We start from the raw sequence: 21758 nt of genomic DNA on the forward strand, positions 1-21758 counted from the left end.
CGTAGAGAAAAGCAGGATTAGGTAGTTGAAGAATGGGAGCACTTGTGAATCTCCGTTTTAATTCATCAAAGGCTGCTTGAGCCTCTTCGTTCCAAGCAAAGGACCGTTTACTGCTATTGAGCAGGTTGAGGGGATGAGCAACCTTAGAGTAATTTTTAATGAACTTCCTATAGAAGTTGGCAAATCCCAAAAAACGTTGTAAGTCTTTAGTATTAGTAGGAGTAGACCAGTTGACAATGCAATCTATTTTGGAGGTATCCATACTTATTGAATGAGGGGAGATGACATATCCCAAAAAAGTGATTTCATTGACTTCAAATATACATTTTTCTGGTTTTGCGTATAATTTGTGTGTTCTTAATCTGGATAATACCCATCTCACGTGTTTTCTGTGTTCTTCAAGGTTGTTGGAGTAGATGAGAATATCATCTAAGTAAATGATGACACAAACGTCTAGGAGATCACGGAAGATATCGTTGATGAAATGCTGAAAGGTTGCAGGGGCGTTACATAGCCCGAAGGGCATGACAAGATATTCGTAAAGACCATATCGGGTTCTGAACGCCGTTTTCCATTCATCATTGGCCTTGATTCTAACAAGGTTATATGCCCCACGAAGGTCAAGTTTAGTGTAGATGGTAGCTGTTCTTAATCTTTCAATCAACTCATTGATCAGGGGAAGAGGGTAACGATTCTTAATAGTTATTTTATTTAAAGACCTGTAATCGATGATGGGGCGTATAGTCTGGTCCTTGTTTCTCACAAAAAACATGCTGGAAGCGGCTGGTGAACAGGAAGGTCTAATGAACCCCTTCCGGAGGTTTTCATCTAGGTATTCCTTGAGGGTTTTTAGCTCTGATTCAGAGAGGGGATAAATATGTCCAAAAGGAATAGGAGCACCAGGAACAAGGTCAATCGGACAATCATAGGGTCGATGAGGAGGAAGTGTCTCTGCTTCCTTTTTACTGAACACATCAGCGAACTCCGAATAGCTGGAAGGTATAGTGGATTCCTTAGTAACATGCAAAATGGGGATGTGTTGTAGACATGTTTTCTGGCAATATGCAGAGTTAAACGTGAGAGAGAAAGGAGCCCAGGTAATAAGTGGGTTGTGAGTCCGTAACCAGTCTATCCCTAATATTATAGGATAAAGAGGAGAATTTATGACATCAAATACAAGAAATTCAGAATGGACATAATTAGTAGTAGTCCTTAAAGGGACAGTTTCAAGGCGAATGGGCCCCGAGGAGATTAAGGAGCCATCAATAACTCTGACAGAGACGGAATTACGTTTTTGAACACAAGGAATTTTATTTTTTGTAACAAAGGATGAGTCCAGGAACACCCCATTAGCACCGGAATCAATAATGGCCTTAGTCGTAATTCTTTCTTTGTCCCACTGTAATATGAGAGAGACAGAGGAGAAATGAGAGGTTGGTTTAGAAGGAAGTACACTCATTATAGTCGTGGTAGAACCATGCTTACCGCCTCTTGGACGTTTCAATAGGGGACAGTCTGGGACCACATGTTCTTGCGAAGCACAGTACATGCAGAGGTTCAGTTGTCTTCTTCTGGTTCTCTCTTCTGGAGTAAGAGGACTTCTCACAACCCCTATTTCCATAGGTTCAGCGGGAGTTATAGGTTTCTCCGGTGCCTTTGAAGAGGTGAAGGGTTTTTTCCATAGAGAGCTAGTGAGTGATTTCTCAGCTTTTCTTTCCCTAAGTCTTCTGTCGATACTGATTGACAGTTGAATAAGTGTATTTAGTGTAGTAGGTAGTTCAGTTCTGGAGAGCTCATCTTTGACAGCTTCAGATAACCCAATACGGAACTGGTTACGTAGAGTTATGTCATTCCACTGAGTTTCAGGTGCCCATCGTTTGAATTCAGCAATGTAATCTTCAACAGGCCGGTTTCTTTGCTGCAGTGTTCTAATGGTTAAATCTGCAGTCGCTTGTTTGTTTGGGTCTTCGTAAAGGAGAGACATTGCTTCAAAGAATTCATCCAGAGAATCCAATATGGGATCATCATTCTCAAGAAAGGAATGAGCCCAGGCCATGGGTTCACCTCTCAAAAATGAAATAACAGAACAAACTTTAGATCTTTCTGTGGGATATGATCGGGGTTTTAATGCAATCAACAACTTGCAGGAATTGATGAACTCTCGGTATTGGGACCTGTCTCCAGAGAATTTTTCGGGGTTGGAGACAGCAGGGTCACTAGCCGAGTGTGTAACTGTGTGAGGAGTATGGGTTTGCAAGTCCCTTACATAAGTAAGGATTCTTTCATTGGTGATCTGTAGATCTTGCATGCCTTGAGTAAGAGTATCCACCCTTTGGTTTAATCTGGTGATTTCAGAAGTGAGATCTGCTGTATCCATTAATTAGGCTTGATCAATCTGTAACGCTCAATTGTTGATAAGATGGAAACAACTGCAGATTTCTGAGTTTGATAATGTTTATTACTTTAAATAAAAAAGATAATCAAATTGAACTGTCTCTTTAATTCCTGGCAGGTTATAACCAGCAGCGGTGTTTGAAGTTGTTTTAGGATAAGGTAAATTTAACACAACCAGCGAGAAGTTCCAAATTAGGATGCAGATAATTAATAAGTAGGTGTTGGAAACAAGATTATGAGTTGATGTGGAGCAGATAGCGAACCACTTAGATTTAGGATGGTTATATATTAAGTTTGAGCCAATCTGGTTTACTTAACTTATGAAGGAGTGATAATCCAAATTGGTGATGGAGGTTCCACAGAGAATCGAGGTTGCAACAGGCAAGAGAATATCCAAAAACAGTCCGAGGTCGTAGGAGAGGAGAAGGAGGGTAAATGATTAAACAGTCCGGGTCCGATACACAGTAGAAGTAAATATTCAGTTTGAAGTTCGCGGGAGCTTTCGAGTTGATCAAGCACTGTGGTGTTGACGCGGACTCTCTATGAACCCTGGGAACGACCACGTCATAGGAGGGGGAGTGGCCGCGCTCCGAGAACCCGGAAGTCCACGGTTAGCGAATGCCGGAAGGTCTGACAGAAACTATCATAGCACTATATGCAACAAGATTAATAACTTCCCAACTGTCAAGATTACAGAATGATCCAGCACGTAGAATTGTGTAACACAGAGGACTGATAGGTAACATTTACCGGACCTTAGAATGGCCGGACTAACGTACCAAAGAATAGTCAGGAATAGCCGAGGTCAAGGGATACAGAAAGAGACACAACGATAAGGAAAAGCCAGGAGTCAGTGATGCCAGAAAACAGGGAAGTCAAAAACAATGCCAAAGTCAAATAACCAGAATAACCAAAATCAATAACGCGCTCTCGGACACCCACAAGGGAAACCACGACAGGGCACTGAGCAGGATGAGAATTGGGCCTAAATACCCCTCCTCTAGATCTGATAGGCTGTAACCAGCCTTTGACCCTAAAGGTAGTTACCAGGTTTCCATTTGCATAATTGCTGCTCAGCATTAACCCTTCTGTGGATTTGGTTGCTGCTCGGTACAACTTTTCCTGTGTGGACAGTAAATGCCATTAACCACGTTTGTATAAGCGGATGAATACGTGACACCAACCAAGTAGTTTTTGTATATGGGAAGGCTTTTTATTTCACCCTGCTTTGCAAAGCTAAAAAATAAATTCCCCATCCAAATGTTCCAGTGATGCTCCACTTGACACAATACCACTTTATAGGTGTTTGCATGTACTTTTCGACTGATAGGAAAGGGAATTTCAGGACAGAGGTTTGAGGCATTATAGAAGCTGTTTCATGCAAGCAACTATATTTTCTATGAAAATGTTATGGCAACATAAGAGAAGTATCAGCTACACTTGACAGATGAGCAGACATCCCAAGTCTCTCGGAGACACCAACTAATCCTATACAATATCCCGGAAATCACACACACAATCTGACAAACAATGTGTGATTTCTAGGATATTGTACATGATCTGCGGATCCCGCCTGATAATAGTAACTAAAAAGGGGCCCGGTCGGGTGACGACCCTTTTACAGCCGGCCAGGCTACTGTAATATCAGCTGGCAGGGAGGAAGTGACAGCCTGCCACGTCTTCCCATTTCACAGAGAGCCACCTGGGAGGAATGGAGAGAGTAGGTTGGAGGCAGCGGCGGTGCACACAGCAGCATAGGGGCAGAGGAGAGGCTGGAGTGAGCTGCTGCTGCATGTTCACTCCCATCAGTCTCTGTCAGGACCAGAACCCCAAGCAAGCCAAATATATAAAGTATGACATGTATGTGTGTGTGATTCAGATTGTGTTTGTATCTGTATCTGTGTTTATGACAGTATGTGTATGTGCCAGTGTAAATCTGTATATCAGTGTGTGTATCTGAGTGTATGTACCAGTGTGTGTATCTGTGTGTTAGTGTGTATCTGAGTGTGTGTGTGTGTGTGTGTGTGTCAGTGTATGTATCAGTGTGTTTATGTCAGTGTGTATCTGAGTGCATGTTTCAGGGCCATCTTTATTGTAGATTGGACCATTGGCAACATTTGCTTGGGCCCCCCTGGTTCCCTCACTCCCAGTTTCTAGCATGCAAACACATATTCCACCCAAAGACACACATAAAGAAAACACACACACACATAGATCGTAGACTGTGCTACACTTTTTTTTTCACATAGAGAAAATACAGACACTGACACACATACAGATGCAAACACTGATACAAATACAGATACACACATACACAGGCTCAGACATACAAAGATACAGACATCCAAATACACAGACATACACAAACAGATAGACAGACACACAGGTGCATACACAGATACACACTGGCACACATACAGACACACACTAACACGCATAAAGATAAACAGACAAATGCACTCTGACATATATGCAGTTATACACAATAACACACACATATATATATAAATGGACACACATGCAGTTACACAGACACACACAGATACACAGGGGCACACACTGATACACATGCAGATACACAGACACACATACCAAGAGATACACATACAGACACATTGACACACTTGCGAGTACACAGACACACTTAATGACAAACATTCAGATACACAGGATGGCACTCATATAGATGCAAACATTGACCTACACAGATTCCGAGGGGCACATACTGACACACATACAGACAGATACACATACAGACTGAGACACATACAGACACACAGATACACATGTAGACAGATACACAGACACACATTCATATACACATACAGACAGATACACACACATAAACACACATAGAGACACACAGATACACATACAGACAGATACACACACATATACACATACAGACAGATAAGCAAACAGATACACATATAGACAGACACACACAGATACACAGACACACATGCATATACACATACAGACAGACACACACATAGATACACATATAGAAAGATGCACACTCAGATTCACAGACACACATGCATATACACATACAGACAGATACACACACAGAAACACATGTACACATACAGACAGATACACACACGGAAACACATATACACATACAGACAGATACACACACAGATACACATACAGTCAGATACACACACACAGACTGATACACATACAGACATATATACACACACAAACAGACACACATGGAAAATATAACTTTTTAGTCACCCTCCTGTTTCCTACCTTTTGGGTGCTAGACGATGACTTCCCTGAGGTCCAGTGGCTGGCTGAGGCTGTTAGGAGTCGGGATCTCTACCAGTCCACGCTCCCCCTTCTCCCTCCAATGCAAATCTGCGTTAGCTAGGAGGCGCAGACCTCATCACACGGCGACTGGCGTATTCAAGGTGCAACTTCTTTGGGCCTCCTAGGTGTGACTGGGTCCGGGACAGTTGCCCCTCTTGCACAGCATTAAAAATGGCCCTGGCCAGTGTATGTGTATCTGTGTGTATGTTCCAGTGTGCATCTGTATGTCAGTGTGTCTTTATGTGTGTATGTGCCACTATGTGTATTTGAAGGTCATTTGTATACTGAGGAGGTCCCAAAACATTTATCTTTTGTTTGCTCTTTTAATAAAAGTGTGGTCCCACGAGTGGGCCTTATCTACTAAGCTGCACATTGTGTTACCTCCTGGTTTTGTTACATTTTGATAATGATGAACCACAGCAGCCTTCTACACTTTTGATGCACAATGTGAATTGTGAATATATTGTTTTGGAATATATTTGTTGTGTGTATCTGAGTGTCTGTGTCAGTGTGTATCTCTGTATCAGTTTGTATCTGAGTGTGTGTGTGTGTGCCAGTGCATGTATCAGTGTGTCAAGTTGTTCATACATGTTTGGGGGGGGGTAGCGGGGGACAGTAGCTGGTGCAGCCACCTTCCTTATTGGTTGGATGTCTGGGTAAGGCACAATGAAAACTGAAGGGATTGTCGGGATTTGCTGCAGCATTTTGGTTCTAGCCTATCCTTGTGGGTGGGATCAGTCTGATATGCAAAGGATATAGGTTCCTTCTATAGTGGCATAAACAAACTAAAGTCTTCTGGTACATTTTTTTGGGATAATTCTGTTGCAACTTTACACATGACCATTCCTAAAAATGACTGCATATTGATTTATGTATTCTAAAGTTGTTATTTATAAAAAATATATATATATATTACAAATACAGACACAACTAAAATGAGTTTAAACATTACATTTTTGAAGGCTGCATTTCAAATACCTCTATACTGTTTTTGTGTCTTTTTTTTTCCATCCCACCAGTTTTCTATACCAACTGTGTGTTAAAATTGTTTTCACAAGTAGTCTTTATTTTCCAAGGCTCAGTTTCAGAACATGCTGTTTCCTCTCTTTCTTTTCAAGCTCAGCTACACTACATTAATCCATTAGTATCAACATTACAGGATATGTCTTAAGTCCACTGATTTGCAGAATGTTATAAAATATTAAACTACCTATATACTCTACTACTGCAACATTAAATACAAGTAAAATAAAACATCTCTTCAAGTAATTCACTAAATTAAGTTTTCTGAAAAAATAATGAAAAATATATTGCTAATAGAAAGGTTTTCTTGAAAACTGATGTGTAACTATTAGCCAGGGACCTGGAGCCAGCCTTTATTCATTTCTGACAACTAATGATCATCTGTCTTCAATCTGTATATATTAATGCATAACTATCTCTAAATGTTCCAACACCCAGTTAAATATTCAAATCTTTAAATTACAAGTTTCACACTATGCTTAGTATCTGTCAAGGGTTACGTCCAAATTCCCAGGAGTCACTTCAATCAATGGAATGAAAATGTACCAATTTTCCTTTATGTTCGTGCATGACTTACTACTGATAAATGACAAGGCATGGTATGGCAATATGATGGCTGTCGTCAAAGTTTCAAAAATAATAATTTTACATTCTCAGATAAGACATTTAACGCAAGCACAGCAAATGCAGTTTTTGGTTTAATCTTTGACTAATAAGGTGTACACACCTTTGTTTTGTGTTGCATTATTATGCTATATTATTTTTTTTGGGGGGGAGGGGGGTTTCTTTCTTTTTTTTTCTCAAGGTACCATGGTCATTTTAGGGATTTCAGGTGGTCATGGTGCCTGGAATATATAAAGAGTTTCTACAGAAGCTCTATGTCTTAAACCCTTCTTCAGAGTCCCAGCATCTGGCAGGACCAGGTAAAACAGCATTACGATTGCCGAGGAATGGCACTAGGGTACTCCTACCATCATATCCACTGAAGATGGCTGAAGTGGTTATGATGGTTGGAGTAACTATTTAACTAACATCAGCACTCTAAAGCTGGTCCCCTACCTTGAGCAAAGGGACCATTAATCAAATTTTGCACTGGAACCTTAAATAATTAATTGGAGCAGGGTTCCTAAAGAACACATGTGGCAAGTAGGTATATTTGCAGACTGTAGTATTAGCAATCAAATTCTTTTGAAACACAGATGCTAGATTTTAGGTTGGCAACTGTATTTACTATATGTAAGATTAGTGCCCACATGCAATCTTAGTGTTTGTAATTGCTTCCAAATACAAATGAGCAAAATACATTTTGCCAATAGCATGGGAAATTTATTTAACACCTTAAGGATGGAGGCAAATGTCAAAGTACTGAACCAAAACAGAATTTTTGGTATGTGTTTGTCCGACAGTAATTTCAGAGTTTCTCATTGAGTGCCCCATATATTATAAATTGTTTTTAAAGGACAGAAAGGGACATTATAGTCACCAAACCTGTGTTTGGTCCCACTTCCATTCCACCTCCAATGCCAATTTTACCCAATCCAATGCTTCCCCGTGGGAAAGTATTGGATTGGCTGAAATACTAAATTCTGATGATGTCAGCAAGGAGGCAGAACGAGGATGGGGGTGGATCCAGCGTTGGTGGACCCGCTTTGAGCTGGAAATAAGGTAAGCTTTCTTACCTTTGAAGGGAGGAATGCCACCTAAATGGTGTTTTTAACACTATAGGGTCAGGAATACATGTTTGTGTTCCTGACCCTATAGTGTTCCTATAATATCCTATATGTATAATAACAGAACATTACGTTACCTTAACCCTATACTATCCCTAACTATGAAACAGCATTAACCATAACCTATCAATTACTGTTACCTTACCCTAACACTGCCCCTACCTCTAACTGTAACCTTAACACTAAGGAAGATATCTGCTAATACAACCACTGATATCAGCAGATGGGTTTCCTAGTTAAAACAATAAAGAGCAGCACAGCGCTCCGCTTCTGTCAGTCACCCAAGTGCCCTGGCCATAAAGGTATGCCAGCGGCTCTAACAGGCATTGCATGTGGAATTTGTACAACTGATGGCGATCTACCTTCCCCTTGCTCAAAGAATTCTTGCACCAGGGCCCTCTTTACATAAGTTTTGCCACTTATTTAACCTGCAATAATCCTATCAGTGTTTTCATGGCATACTTTGCTATGACACGCTGTTTGAAAATCACAGACCTAGATTGAGAATGACTGGTGTATTTAAGAATGTAACTTGAAAATTTCGTAGTAATACACCAGAATAAATTTAAATTAAAATAATACTTCTGTATAAGGAAACATATATTTGAAGGCTTAGCCTGTAGTTGTGGGAGGGGCTTGAATCCCCTTTAAAAGGGCTGCCAATCCACTCTCACCTTACCGCTGTTGGTCTGGCGAGTCTGAAACGTTTACTTCCGGTTCAGAATGCCATCTTGGATCCCTTACCTTTTTTTTGCTCGTAGTCTCCTAGTCCGGTGCTTCCCTGCCTCTGCCACACGTCGCTGGTGTCCACGCAGACTGTTCTCAGCTCCAACACCGGATTTAACCGTAAGCTTGGCCCCACCGTAAAGCAACAGCTGCAAACATTGCTACCTTTCACGACGGGGGTTTTTCTTTCATGTATTTCAACCACTCAAGCCGTTCGGCTAATTCTCGTACACATATCCACCTATGCTTCGCATGTTTCACTTAGTGTATTTATACCAACGCGACCGTTCGTGCATTTTTACTGTATATATATTTTTCAGTTTTCGAACGACACTCATTTCGTATGATTCAACTGTTCATTTTCCTTTCTGTAATTATGGCCAAAACTCACGACATAGGGACGAATTTTCACCTAGGTTTATTATACTTCGCCCCCTGCTGGTTACATATGATACTACAGTAATCCAAAAATTCCACTTAGGGGTTAATATATAGTTGGTGTATCTGAATGTTAGAAACTTATATTGCCTGTACTTTTTCCACAGGTCCACACCTAGTATTGCATACTTACGGATTAAAAAAATTGTGATAACTGACATTTGTGTCAAATTGTGGTTTTCTAGGTTGGTGGAAATTTGATTATTATAAATTATGCTTTTAGTACGAGTTATACATGTTAAATTAGTAAGCATGTAATTTACGCTTCTAGGTTCCTGAATTACAGACGGTAGCTTTCACAAGCATGGGAAAACCGTCATCATCCTCTGTTTCATTACTACCCTCTGCATAGTGTCTGGTAGGTTCATTTGATTTCGGGCCTACGAAAGCCAGCTAATACCGAATGCACAGACGCTTATATATTAATTTTCATGTCCATAGGTCACATTACGATACTATTACGACCGCTATTTATCTCAACATTGACAACTCATCCTGACCCACATATCAGGTACTATGCCAGATCCCAGTACTTTTCTAGTTTTAGAGTGGCACTTGGGTAGGTTGTGTAGCCCAACTAGGAATAATTTTCTGATCTTAATCCATAGGCTAGTGGTCCTGCGAGGCCAACACCCTCATCCTCATACTCGGAGGTATACGCCCCTCGGTATACGCCCCCATAGCTAGCAGCCTCGCACTGTCGCATAGAGAGGGCCTCACCTGTCACTCCCATCCTATGCCACCGAGAGGCCAACACCCCGCCACAACGTTCGGTGGCCTCATACTTTCCCCTCTGGCCCACGCATAGGTAGTGCCTCTCAAGCCGCTTGGCAATTAGCAGGGACTCATCTGCCACTCTCACTAAGTATAATTGTTTCACCGCTTGGTATCTAGCTAGCCTCACCAGTACCCACCCAATTCATTACAGGGTGATTGATTAAGCTACTTTATATTTTTCAGTTATGTCGCTAACTCCTGATATCCCTGAGGAACTCTCACTACCTAGCACACCCGCTATGCCTGGTAGCCCTGTTCCTGCAACAGATGTGAATAGTCCTTCGTCCCTAAGATCTTGGACCATCCCTCGTCTCACTGCAGAACTCAGAAGACGCTGCATCCCTTTCCCAGCTACTGCTAGGAAGGCGGAGTTGTTCAGATTATTGAACACTACTACTGACAACTCCGATGCAGGGGAAGACCCTAGTGGGACCCAATTACCAGCTTTCCACACTATGATGACTTCACTTATGGCATCCATTGGCACTATTAGCGACAGGCTGTATAAATTGGAAGCTGGCGGTGCTAATCAGACCACTGCTAATACTATCAGTCACCCTCCCACTGATATTAGGCCCGGTAATTCCTTTTAATCTATTGCGGTTATCAAATCGATTAATCCCTCGCATATGGTCCCATCTCACCTAAAAAAGGACATTCTGGAAGGCAAGGATGTTAACCTGGTTTCATTGCTAATTGCCTCCCAGGATGTCCTAGAGAACAGGACCTTTGCATACAGGGATATTTCAGTAGTACTAAGGGCTAGAGACCCTCAGCTGAACAAAAAATTGTCCATCCCTGAATGTGTACTCAGGTTTGGGATTTATAGGAATGTCTACTGCTCAATTTACCCAGAGAAAAGAGCGGAGTTGGATGCATACATGCACAAGATGGTGGATCTGGGGCACAAATACGGTGGCACCGCTTTTTACGATTACCACCGTTCCTTCTCTGCAAAGGTGGCTGCGGCTCTGACTCAGTTCAATTTAAGCATAAATTGGAGCAAATTGGACACTGAGTTGCAGGCACTTTGCAGGCCTAAGGCCCCCAGCTTGTGCAGTGTGTGCATCTGCAGCACATAGCACCAATTTCTGCCCAAACACGGCAGAAATTGAACAAAACCAAGCTGCTTCTAACCTCCAGACCTGCTAGAGGATTGCAAGACAAACTGGGTAGGGATATTGTATTTCTAGGCAAATCCCAAGTTTGCAACAATTTTAATGCGGGTAATTGTGGTTTCAGCTCTTGCAGGTTGATGCATGTATGTCCCCACTGTTTTAGGGCCCATTCCAAAACGATGTGCCCAAATAATGCATTTCCCAAACCATATCTCACGTGCGTGAACCTCACATTATTAACCACACTGTTACAACAACACCCATCACGCCATTTCAGTGACTACCTTATCACGGGACTGACTGAGGCATTTCACACCGGGCTGGTACATTTACCTACCGGCACACTGAAATGACAACCTACAATCCACATTAGATGATCCACAGTTGGTATATACACTTATCATGACCGAGGTGAAACAAGGGTTTTTGTTGGGACCATTCTTTTCACCACCCTTCACATCTTGGAGAACCAACCCCATTGGGGTTGTCACGGGGAATACTTCACTCAAACCTAGACTGATCATTGATTTATCTCCACCACATTCCTCCACGGTCCCCTGCCTAAACTCACAAATACCCTCCGAGGAATTTTCACTACACTACGCCACTATCGATCATGCCATTGGGGCCATCCTTGAAGCGGGCACAGGGGCATGGCTAAGCAAAACTGATGTAGTGAATGCCTTCAAGTTACTACCCATGCAACCTTCCCTTTGGCATCTTAACGACATTAAATGGCAGGGTTGTATTATTTCTTTACCCGTCTCACTTTTGGCTTCTAAAGTAGCCCACATATTTTTGACACGTTTGCAGAAGCTTTGTGTTGGATATTACTTAATGTGTGTAAAGGTCTTTCGGTTATTCACTATCTGGACGATTTCCTCACAATTGAGAACCACACTCATCCCCCAAGTAGTTTGAGACACATGTTGACTTTGTTTGAATCCCTCACTATCCCAGTCTCCCCGCACAAGACGTTGGGTCCAGACACTAGCATGCAATTTTTGGGAATCCAACTTGACACAGTACACATGCAAGCTAGCCTCCCTCAGGACATGTTTGAGCGTACCCTGGCAAGTATTGAACACTACTTACTACAAGGTTGTTGCACCCAGAACGAACTTCAGTCACTGCTGGGGTCGCTCAATTTTGCCATCAGGATCATTCCACAAGGTAGATCCTTCATTTCCCATCTACTATCCCTATTTCCACAATTCACCTCAGACACTTCACGCATCACGTTAGACGGCCACGCGACCTCTGATTTACGCATGTGGGGGGGTTTTCTCACCTCTTGGAACGGACGAGCCGTGTTCATACCACCCCCCTCTGACACTTCACCTACACTGTGGATGGATGCCGCAGTAGCAAATCCAGGTTTTGCAGCCATCTGAGGAGTTCAATGGCTTTGGGGACCATGGCCGATCGAAGTCAAATCACTGCCCAATTTCTCCGAGACCTCAGCTTTATTTGAGTTGCACCCAATCGTGGCGGCGGCCATTGTCTTGGGACCACATTGGTCCTGTTACACGGTTAGGGGTTACTCGGATAATATGGCCACATGCCATATTGTCAATAAAGGCCGAGTCGGCATCCCTGGTAATCATGAGACTCCTTAGACGACTCACATGGGTAGCGGCCACTTGTCAATTCTTTATCACTTGTATCCATGTATGTGTCTGTATGTATGGGTCTCTGTGTGTATGTGTGTTTGTACGTATTTGTGTGTTTGTATGTATGTGTATGTCTACATGAATGTGTGCCTGTATGTGTGTGTCTATGTGTGTGTCTACATGTGTTTCTGTATGTGTGTGTGGGAGAAAGGGGGAAGGCAATTTTCGCACTGGGGCCCCGTGGTTTCTAGTTATGACTCTGGCTTGTTTTGTATACAATAACTCTAGCAGTAATTAGCTAAAATCTGTACCTCCTGCAGGGCTTTGATGCTATGTTAGATACATTCACACATATTTTTCACCTTTGTGACACATTTATGGCAACTACATGTATCTAATTAATTCAAGCATTGCCTGCATTATATTTTTATAAGTGTTTGATTTGCATTACAAACAGTTTGGTAATGAGAAAATAGATTTCTTTGCAAGAGAACATTTGTAAAGTGGAAGATAATCATGATTTACTGGATTAGTGTTGACATCAAACCTAAAGAACAGTTAACCCAGCATGATAAAATATACATGAACGAAAGTATATCTATATGATAATGTTGTCAATGACTGGACTGTACTATGAATAATGTGCAATAGAGAATTTAAAAAGTAATACAGAATGCACTTTGCGGGCTATGTTTAAATGCATGTTATAGTACTTGTTATGAGTTCCATTACTAAAAGAAATCACTAGGAAAATGTTTGATATTTTGTTTAAGTGTAAAAAAAAATATTTAGATGTAAGAAGCTTTTCACACACATAGGCCATTATATGTATGAGTGCTACATTCTGGGAAGAAAAGTCATATATTCTTTCATGTATACTTCGGAGAAATAATTGTTATTGCAACATTACGTTACCTTTAGAACACCTATAACAGCCGGAGGGTAACTTAGTCCAACCATATTTGATGTTCTTCTGTACATCCTATCAAAGAGAATCATACAGATTGTTATTCATACATTATCTGCTACACATGCTAATTATATTTGAATATCTTATGTAATCTAGAAAATGACATAGCACGACATTATCCGGTTATACACACACAAAAATATTTACATTGGAAAAACATTGAACTATGCTTAAAGAAACCTGAAGCGTTAGAGGGAAAGTATGCTGAATGGCAAATAGTAGTTTGAGAAGTTAAACAATACATGTCCCTCTCCCTAGCTGCATTCAGGTATCTCCCCATTTGCGGACATTAACCCCCATTAACATATTAGTAGGGTAACGGATTTAGCTCTCAGAGTGGAGTGCTCTAAACGGGTTTGCTGGTGGTGATATTTCCAGAGCCATATGCCTAAAACAAAAGAACATCAGTCTCTTTATTTTTTCTTTAAGCATGACTAGCATTTGAGGATGAATGACGAATGCTTGGAAAGAAATGATGTGTGGGGCAATTACACTTGATGATGCAGAATATGACTTACATATTATTGCCCTAGGTATCCTATCTAGCAAACATTAGCCTAGTAAAATTGTATTTATTATTGTACATTTTGTTTCTTTTTTAGCTATTGTAATTGTTTGTGTTTTTATTTTATTTTTTTATATCTGGGACTTGAAACCAAGTGTTACTAGAACTAAGTGTTACTGGTCATCTGTATGCTGTACATAGGATTCCAATATCACCATCCAGATGATGTTGACTGATGTTAAGGCACATGTGACCCCCAATTATTTAATGGTAGTTGTGGGTAAAGTCTTTTTTTTTTTTTAAGGGACACCCCAGACCGCTACAGATTGCTGAAGTGCTTTATGTATAAAGAGTGTGTTCTCTTTACAGGAATTGGCACTTTTATAAATTAACCTAATTAAACCCCCTAGCTGTCAATCAGACAACCGGTCCTATTACTTCCTGGGTGTTTAGCTAAGTGGAGCAGCTGCCTTGCAAAGATTTATCACTGAGCGGCACTGGAAAGTCTGTGATTGAACAAAAACAGGAAGTCTGGCCTTGGGAACTAGGGAAACAATACATAATTAAATGCTTGCATGTTTTCATTGGGGTATATGCACTAAATACTGAATATAAAAATAATATTATTTGGGATTTGGAGTGTCCCTGTAATGTTAGTTTATTAACCACATTATTTTCGTAACCTTTTTTCAGGATGGTACATGAGGAGTGTTGTTTTGCTTGAAATTCAAAATCCAACATAAACTTCTCCAATAAAAGGTAGATAACGTGTGTAGAGGCATATTATCTTACCTCTATATATACTTAAATATATATATATATATATAGAAAACCATTGAAAGCACAGTGCCATTTAGTACTGCTAATGCGTGTTATCATTATAAAGGAAGCTGCAGTATTGTTTGCAAATTGATTTGTGTTCGTTTAACTTTGAGTTCAATAGTTCTGTTGTGTTACAACTTTTGAATTAAAACATTTGCCTTTGGCCATTTCCCACAACTCAACCTTTAGAAAAAGATAGCAGGGAGCGCAGTGATATATTGTATTTGGCACAATACCTGCTCAAAGCTAATATCTTTAGATAAGCATACATAGAGCTCCCTGTTTCATGCTGTTTCAAATGCCTTCCTGTTCTTCCACTGAATTTTCTCCCCTAAGCAATGATAACATCACCAACGAAAACAAACTAAGGTTGAAACATTACCACATAAGGGAAAATGATAATATTCTGGTTATTTTACTCTAATTAATACATAAATCCAGCTCATGAAAAGTACACGAATGCAGATATATAAGAAAGCTTTCCTCTTGCCGTGGAGAAAATATAAAGTGAACCTGTTATGGTACACACAAGTTTATCTCAATTTAAATAAATCCCATCTATAGATTGTACTAGTGAAAATGCTAGCAAATATACAGATTTTAATTTAAATATCTTTAAAATGTTGGCTCTTAATCAAATATTCAGAATTAGATCTGTGTGCTAGTGACACACTTGATCAGGGCCGGACTGGGAATAAAAAGCAGCCCTGGAATTTTTTTACACCAGCCTTAACGTTAATTGTGCCAACTGTGACAGATATACAAGTGGAAAAACACAAAAGATTGAAAATTATTTACCCAACATTTCATCCCCAAAACTTGAATAGTCATTGACTGATAGCTGCTGTAGGTCTAATTTAAATTAATCTTATTTTGTTTAGTCCTCAATTCTATGAGTGCACTCTGCGTTGGATATAGTTTGATACCAGGGAATGAAAGACTGAGAGAAGGGCAGGGTTAAACTAATCATTTTTGTGAATAAATTCCAAAAATTAGGCTACAATAGTCAAGCTGTCACTATGGCGAAGTTTGGATTTTTCAAATACACTATTTTGGTATAAATTACGCAATTTAGATTTTCTAAAATGAGAAATTTAGTGAATAACCCTTTGAAAAATGTAAAACCCTTGTTACATTTACCATATTTTTCGCTCCATAAGACGCACCACACCATAAGACGCACCTAGTTTTTAGAGGAGGAAACCCAGAAAAAAAATATTCTTAACAAACGGTCCCATAGTGTTTCTTACTATGGGAAAGTTTGTTCAGAATATTTTTTTTTCTCCCCTGTCCCATAGTGTTCCTTACCACCCACTCCCCTCTCCTGTTCCATAATGATCTTTAACCCCTCTCCCCTGTCCCATAGTGATCTTTAAACCCCCCTCCCCTGTCCCATAGTGATTTTGAACCCCCCCTTCCTCTGTCCCATAGTGATTTCAACCCCTCCTCCCCTGTCCCATAGTGATTTTAACCCCCCTTCCTCTGTCCCATAGTGATTTCAACCCCTCCTCCCCTGTCCCATAGTGTTCTTTAACCCCCTCCTCTCCTTGTCCAATAGTGTTCTCATCCCATAGTGTTCCCCGCTCCGCTCACCCCATAGTGTTCTTCCCCCTTTCCCATAGTGTTCTCCCCCCTTTCCCATAGTGTTCTCCCCCCCTCCCCTTGTCCCATAGTGCACTTTCCCTCCCATAGTGTCCCCCCTCCCCTTGTCCCATAGTGTCCCCTCCCCTCGTCCCATAGTGTCCCCCTCCCCTCCCCTTGTCCCATAGTGTCCCCCTCCCCTCGTCCCATAGTGCCCCCTCCCCTCATAGTGCCCCATAGTGTCCCCCAATTACTTACTTGTCTTGAAGCGTGGGCCGGCTTCACAGCGCGCACCGCGGTACTGGAAGTTCAATTTCAGGTTCCGGTTTTCGGCAGGACTGAAAGGAAGTGTGCACACTGAGTGCGCACTTCCTTTCAGTCCCGCCGGAAACCGGAACCTGAAATTGAAGTTCCAGTACCGCGGTGCGCGCTGTGAAGCCGGCCCACGCTACAAGACAGGTAAGTAAAGCTTCATATTCACTCCATAAGATGCACAGACATTTCCCCTCACTTTTGAAGGGGAAAAAAGTGCGTCTTATGGAGCAAAAAAATACAGTATATACGTGTGTAATCTCCGAATGTGTATTATGTATGCATATGTCTATTAACATATGTGTATCATACTGATGTTTGTGTGTGTGTATATATATATATATATATATATATATATATATATATATATATTATAACCATAATAATTTATAAGGTTACGTGTGTGTGTGTGTGTTCTTTTATTACTGAACCCTCCTGGTGTGGGTAACAGAAAGACAGATTACCTTCTAGTTAATCAGAGGTTCTGCACAGCACTTCAACAATTACTGGTGAGTATGTCCATGCTGATTAGTGAGTCTAAATGGTTCATGAAGGGGTCTCCTGTAAACCTATTTAAAATATATCCCTTTCAGCTTATTTTAACTGCTTACATACACAAACTGCAATATATATTTAACTTCCAGTAGGTAACATGGCCACTTTTTACAACATTTTTGTTTCAAATGTCTTACCTTTCTACAAATATCCCTGCTTGAACTGCATGAACAATGCTTCTAAACCGTGGTTTTTCTTCTGTTCTTTTCAGCATCATCCCCATTTGCCGCGTGAAGGTGGAGGCCAGCCAGTCTCGTACTTCTGAGGGTACGGAATCTGACTGGATGTCACTGAGCTCATCTTCAGTATCAAGTAAACGTCTAAAGAAAACAAAATTAGAATATTTATTTTCTACAAATATTTTTCATTGAAAAACACACCGTATTGGTATTGGTGAGAACAAATATTTAGAAAATGCATTTTTTATATTTGTTCTCAATGCAGTTAATGTTCAATATGTACCTTTGCAAGACTAGACCATCTGCACTGTCATTTATCATCTGCTTTAATCAATGTATAAAAATATATACCTAAGCACTTCTCATGAAATAATATTTTCATTTCAACCATCAAATCATGTTGTTCTCATTTCTAGTACTTTACCACTAGTGCCACTGCTCAGAGGGACTCATTAACCCCTTAAGGACACATGACATGTGTGACATGTCATGATTCCCTTTTATTCCAGAAGTTTGGTCCTTAAAGGTTAAATAATTTCAACTGCTTTTTCTTGGTACAGGTTAGCCCAGTGTTCTCAGGCTATCACTGCCGATTAATTGACAATGATAGTGTGGAAGTGAACGGGTGGAACCTTGCTTTTTGTCAAACTACTTCTAAGTACTTAAATAAAAAAACTGTTGGCACCAAGAGACTATTAACTAGATATACAGCACTATACTATTCTGTAGTGGTTACATGTTTAAAAAAAAGTCCCTCTAAGAACTTGCATGTTTAGAGATTACTGTTCATATAATTAGCCTTATTAGCCTAATAAAAATGCATAACTTCCATCTCTGTCTTCATCCTATGTACATATTTCTATCTTCAAGTTAGACAATTTTCTCAAAAAATCCCATCAAAACATTTTCCCCCTACTTTCCAACAGATTGAGCATAGCCCCAATATTTCAAATTGCGGAAGATTGTGAATCTAGCCAGTTCTGTCAACTATTGCTTTTTCAGACTTATTGTATAATCCCCCTTATAATATCCAGAACAGAATTGTGTTTGAACACACACATTTATCCTATGGGATTACACCATAAGTGAATGTATAATCTTCTTGAGTAATATGTTAGCTTATAATGATGGAATAAATTTATAAAAGAATATTACTTATTAAAACTTCAAAAACAATTTCCTTCAAAATTTTCCAAAACTGTGAGTTCTTGCTGTTTTCATGAGAATTAGATAACATTGAAGACTATATGGTGGCTCTATGTAAATAGACTGAAACAAGCCCAGACATGTCCGGTTCAGTTTTTAATTCAGATTGTTGTTCCTGTCACAAGTAAAAGAAAGGGATGGAATGGAATAGAGAGAGACTATATTGTGTTTGTTTTTTTGTTTGGGATAAATAAGCAGGTTTGTTTCCCATGATGGGAACTTCTCTGAAAAATACCCTTTTTTCAACTTAAAATGACAGATGCTCCCAATTTGCCATTATTAGAAAATAGCAAAAGGAAAAAGATACAATCAATGATTGCAAAAGTAAGCTCTCACTTACTTTTTTTTTTCAATCCAGATATATGATAATCTATTTTTTCATCACAAGTGGCATTGAACAATGGCTGATATTGCATAGCCATTAGGCCAGGTATTATTGTAGTTTTGCCTGCCTGAATGGCCTTCCCAATTTTATTTCTATACCAAAATTCATGAATATGAATCAAATTCAGGTGACCCCCCCCCCCCAAAAAAAAAAAAAAACCTCTGCTGAAGTAGTTCAAAAGGATCAGATTTTGATTCCCTGCACAAGTCTATCTTTTATATAATTTCCTCTGTATGTGCTGGTGCATCATCTTTTTTATTCTGTGAGCCTGGGGAAACTCTTTAATTCATCAATTCAATATTTTATTCATGTAGTATACATAACACTGTATATTTAAAATGTGCAGGAAAAATTATGTTGCATGTTTGCTAACTCAACAACTTGCCAAAGACAATAATGCTGAGTAGGTTAGCAAACCAAGGCCTCGATTTAATTTCAACTACTATGCTTTTCAAACAAATTTAGATTTGTGGATAATGAGTTAATTTTTGTATATTTTTATATTTCGATATTTTTTGAAATGTCAATATTTTTATATAATTGTATATATGATGTTTTTTTTATATATTATAATTCTTTAAAAACATAATTTTAAAAGTTTATCCAAAACTATTAAATTATTTTAAAGGCTTATCCAAGAATATTAAATCTAACAAAGAACCTGTAGGACAGATATATAGATCGACATTTAATGCTGAGATGCAGTGTGAGGTTCACATAAAAAACAGTCTATTGATTATATAATCATAGTTTAGCTTAGTCTAGGCTTGGTCCTCCAATGGTTAGGTAAATTTTTCCATAATACTTTGACAAGCAATGGCTGGCAGAGAATGAAAGATAAATACAATCCGGTAAAGTTTACCACCACAGTATTATGTTAGCATATATGATAAACAGGTATTGAGTGAAATTGTTTTTAAAAAGAAGTGCAATATATTAAAAATTAGCTGCATGGAATAAGATGAAACAAGATATTTATGCAACATTTAATCTCTGGCTAAATTTTACTCATTGCTACCTTCTGGGCACTTCTGCTATATGTGAAAACATACCTTGTTTCATCAATATATACTGTTTCAAGTACAGTTGCTGCATATTCCAGGTTCTTTTTAAGATCGACTACAGAAGCTTCACCTCGTTCCAATTGTTTCACCAAACATCGTAATCTAAAGACAAAAAAAAAAAAAAATGAGAGAAGTAACAATGGTGAGCAATACTTTATGAAAATCTGCATTTTATCTGCACATTGGTAAAAAAATTATTGAAGTACGCAAAATCTACTCACTTTTTAATTAATATATTCTGAAGCATCAGAATGACTAATTTATAGATTCCATCATTAATTATGAATGCATTGAACTGCCATGTGCAACATTTTAAATAATAAACAATAAGTAATGCATGATAAATTAATTGTGCAGGGTTGCTGCAGTATTGCATGCATCAAAATTACTGCATAGCTTTGAAAAGCTAAGTGCACAGATTAAGTTAAATGCAACCTTTCCAATACTCTGCTTAAGTTGTGTAATATCATTATATTTTTTAAATGGTTTTTTTTTATGTCTAAAAAGATATGGTGGATTATCCTATACTCAACATCTTATAGACTGACATAGGTACCAAAAGATAACATTGCAGAGAGGCTTGCAGGCTAGCTAGCCTCTTGCTCAGAGACTATTGGCCCTCCGATACAGTAACAGACTTATGGGCCTTTTTAAAGAAACATTGATTTGCTGTGAGCTGACAATTAATTTGCACAATTTAAGCAAAAACTGAAAAAGTCTTCAACTTGGTAGGTTTAGAGATATTTTTTCTCCCAGTTTGTCCACGTTAGCTTACTTTTTTTTTTTTTTTACATGTTAGTCACCAGCTCTACATATCTTATCATATATCATCTATAGTGCATGGGCCTCTTTGTTTTATTTACTTAAAACCTTAAATAGCACGACCTAAAAGTACAAAGGGAGACCAATAGTGCAGACAAAAAAGCGCTAAAAAACATAAAAAAGGGGGAACTATAAAACACTCACAAACATAGAAGTTAAAAGGCAGGGTATACTCAGTCTTCTTCAAGTGCTTCTTTTCTTCTTGTATGTGAAGATAAGT

General features: G+C 39.4%; 1 protein-coding gene across 1 annotated transcript in view; it reads right to left on the minus strand.

The window, feature by feature from the left end:
- The window catches only part of PDE1C (phosphodiesterase 1C), an 888281-nt gene that overhangs the window by 257701 nt on the left and 608822 nt on the right, over nucleotides 1-21758 (minus strand). The window contains exons 4-6 of the mRNA XM_063452062.1: nucleotides 20705-20818; nucleotides 18020-18202; nucleotides 14053-14119 (exon numbers count right to left, since the gene is read on the minus strand). Coding sequence (XP_063308132.1) covers nucleotides 14053-14119; nucleotides 18020-18202; nucleotides 20705-20818 — 364 coding nt within the window. The remainder of the gene's footprint in view (nucleotides 1-14052; nucleotides 14120-18019; nucleotides 18203-20704; nucleotides 20819-21758) is intronic.

The sequence above is a fragment of the Pelobates fuscus genome, chromosome 4, assembly GCF_036172605.1.
Source record: "Pelobates fuscus isolate aPelFus1 chromosome 4, aPelFus1.pri, whole genome shotgun sequence".
Lineage (NCBI taxonomy): Eukaryota > Metazoa > Chordata > Amphibia > Anura > Pelobatidae > Pelobates > Pelobates fuscus.